Source organism: Pistacia vera, unplaced genomic scaffold (assembly GCF_008641045.1).
Source record: "Pistacia vera cultivar Batoury unplaced genomic scaffold, PisVer_v2 Contig487, whole genome shotgun sequence".
Lineage (NCBI taxonomy): Eukaryota > Viridiplantae > Streptophyta > Magnoliopsida > Sapindales > Anacardiaceae > Pistacia > Pistacia vera.
In genome coordinates, this window is record NW_022196320.1 from 1,331,039 (window position 1) to 1,333,569 (window position 2,531).

Below are 2,531 nucleotides of genomic sequence, written 5' to 3' on the forward strand. Positions count from 1 at the left end.
TTTGTTGAAGCCAAAATATTTCTAGATTCTCAAGTATGTTTAAAGCTTTTTGGCATGAAACTTTTTGTATTTCCGTACTATTATCCTCAGATTTATCTCTTTCCTCTTCTTGTCTAATTGCAATAATGATTTTTTTTTCAGTTAAAGTATATACGACTTGTTGTTCATTCGGATGATTAAGGAAGATATTAATATCCATTCGATTAGTGCATACTTTCCCTCTATACCACTTGCACGAAGGATAATTAAGTCAAAACAATAATTTTTGTAACTATAACTAACCTCCTCATAGTAATAAAATTATTTGATCCCACCATTTTGATTATAGAAATGTTCTACTGCATATACAAGAAGGGTCACATATAAATGTGATTGGATTTTGCCGTGTGTTTGAATCAATGGAGATTATAAGGTAAAAGAGAAACTGATAATTAAGATTATGTAAGTAATAGAAAGTAATAACATAACATTAATGTTCACATATATGAGAGCGAGAAAGAGATTAAACCACACAATCCTTACATAAAGATTACCAATTAGCAATGAAGCGGACGAATTTTCCCTCTTGGAGAGGTACATAGACTTAAACAATGCAATTGTGCATGCTACTAGAAGAAGAAAATTCATCAGCTTCACGACTACTTGAGGCAATCTCCTTATTTTTCTACGTAAATACTATGCATAAAAGACTTAAGATATTATAGCTCAATGCCCGGCAAGTGCTCCGTAGCAAATCGCTCCCAACGTTCTTGTTGAGAATGTTTTGTTACTGAGCACAAGCCTCCATGCATGAGCCTAGCTAAAAACTTGTAGCATCTATTCTTAACTTCCAAAACAAAACAGACATGAACTGAAGACACTAGTAGAAAAATAGCTTTCTTTGACAGTCACCTCTTAACAAGGGTGTTTGATGGTTTTTGTCTGTCAAAGAAGGCTGTTTTTCTAGTAGTGCTAGACAAGAAAATTAAACCTTTTGAAACCCTCAAAAACTAGCGAGCGATTTCATCTTCAGAGCCGGTGATGCATTCCTTCTCATCTTGATCAAAGCCATCGAGAGACGGGTGTGGAGAATGGCCTTTCCCAAATGACCTAATGTGATCCTTTAGAGATCTTTTATGCTTGAAATCCGAACCACAAGTGCAATACCATAACTTTCCACAATTTTTTTCATGTGTTCTCCAGTCTCCTTTAACTGCAAATGTCTTCCCACATTTTCTGCAGATAAACGGCTTTGCACCATGCTTTCGTTTGAAGTGTGTTTGAAGTGTCCTGAAATCTTTCAATGGCTTGGCACGAGGATGGTTGATGTTGTTCTTGCAACCTTGAGCACAACAATAACATGGTAACCTTAGCATTGCCGCTGGTTGTGTTCCTTTAAGCGAATCTGGACCTTTTCTGTATTCAGATCCGTGCCCCCACATATGCATCTGTACCAAGAAATTAAATTCAGCGCATGTTTTCTAATTAAAAAAATATGCATTTCGTATTCAACATGCCTCTAAGTTACCAGGTTTAGAACGTGTATTGACTCTCTCTAATCTATGTTTTAGACTTTAAGTGAGATATGTCAAAGTCGGGTTGCTTCTAAATTTAGACAAATGAACTTGCAACACGACTGTCATTCATGAAATGAACTTTCGAGAGTTGTCAAAGGTTGGATTGTTTTATATATATTTCAACTTTCTTTCCAAAAAACAAAAAAAAAAAACAAAAAGATCCCTACTGTTGTTAATTGGTTTTCTAAAGAGGATTGATTTTGCAAGCAACATTATTACAATCATAAAGTAATAAAAAAGTTGAGCATTATTAATTGAAGGAAGAGTATCCAAGGTTCAGTAAAACGCCACTCAGATTTCTATCTAGATGACAATTATGTGAAAGCATATATATATTTTCCGTTAATCATTATTACCAACTCCCTGCCCTATCTTTGTATAATTAATCTTTTAATAACTTTTCTCCTACCCCAACTTGCGTTCTTTCCTCCTTAACTTTTCACCCTAAAGGGAGGCAGTGAAGGACAATTGTCAAAAGAAATGGGGTTTATATTACCAATAAATCATCGAATCTTTACTCACCTAAAGCCAAGAGAATATATATATATATATNTTAGGCATCATCCATAGTGATGTATGTGGTCCACTAACAGTTGAAGCCAGAGGTGGATATTCATACTTCATCACATTTACTGATGATTTCAGTAGATATAGTTATGTTTACCTTATGAGACATAAATCTGAAGCCTTTGATAAATTCAAAGAATTCAGGAATGAAATACATAATATGTTGGGCAAAAGTATTAAAGCTCTTCGGTCGGATTGAGGAGGTGAATACTTAAGCTCAGGGTTTTTTGAATACCTGAAGGAATATGGGATAGTATCACAGCTCACCCCTCAGTATACACCCCAACACAATGGAATGTCTGAAATGAGGAATAGGACCTTACTTGACATGGTTAGGTCCATTATGATTTCTACCTGTATCATTCTGGGGTTATGCCCTAGAGACTGCAACTCACGTTTTGAATTATG

The 2,531-nt window shown here is 35.1% G+C and overlaps 1 protein-coding gene across 1 annotated transcript; it reads right to left on the reverse strand.

Annotated features, from left to right (window-relative positions):
* Positions 1 to 989: 989 nt before the first annotated feature.
* On the reverse strand, positions 990 to 1,427 carry LOC116104847 (zinc finger protein WIP3-like). The gene has a single exon (XM_031391271.1). The coding sequence runs from the start codon at positions 1,425 to 1,427 to the stop codon at positions 990 to 992; it is 438 nt and encodes a 145-aa protein (XP_031247131.1).
* Positions 1,428 to 2,531: the final 1,104 nt, after the last annotated feature.

Bases quoted from the DNA above. Each gene is read 5' to 3' on its own strand.
- LOC116104847 (XM_031391271.1), bottom strand. From the start codon at position 1,427: ATGCATATGTGGGGGCACGGATCTGAATACAGAAAAGGTCCAGATTCG.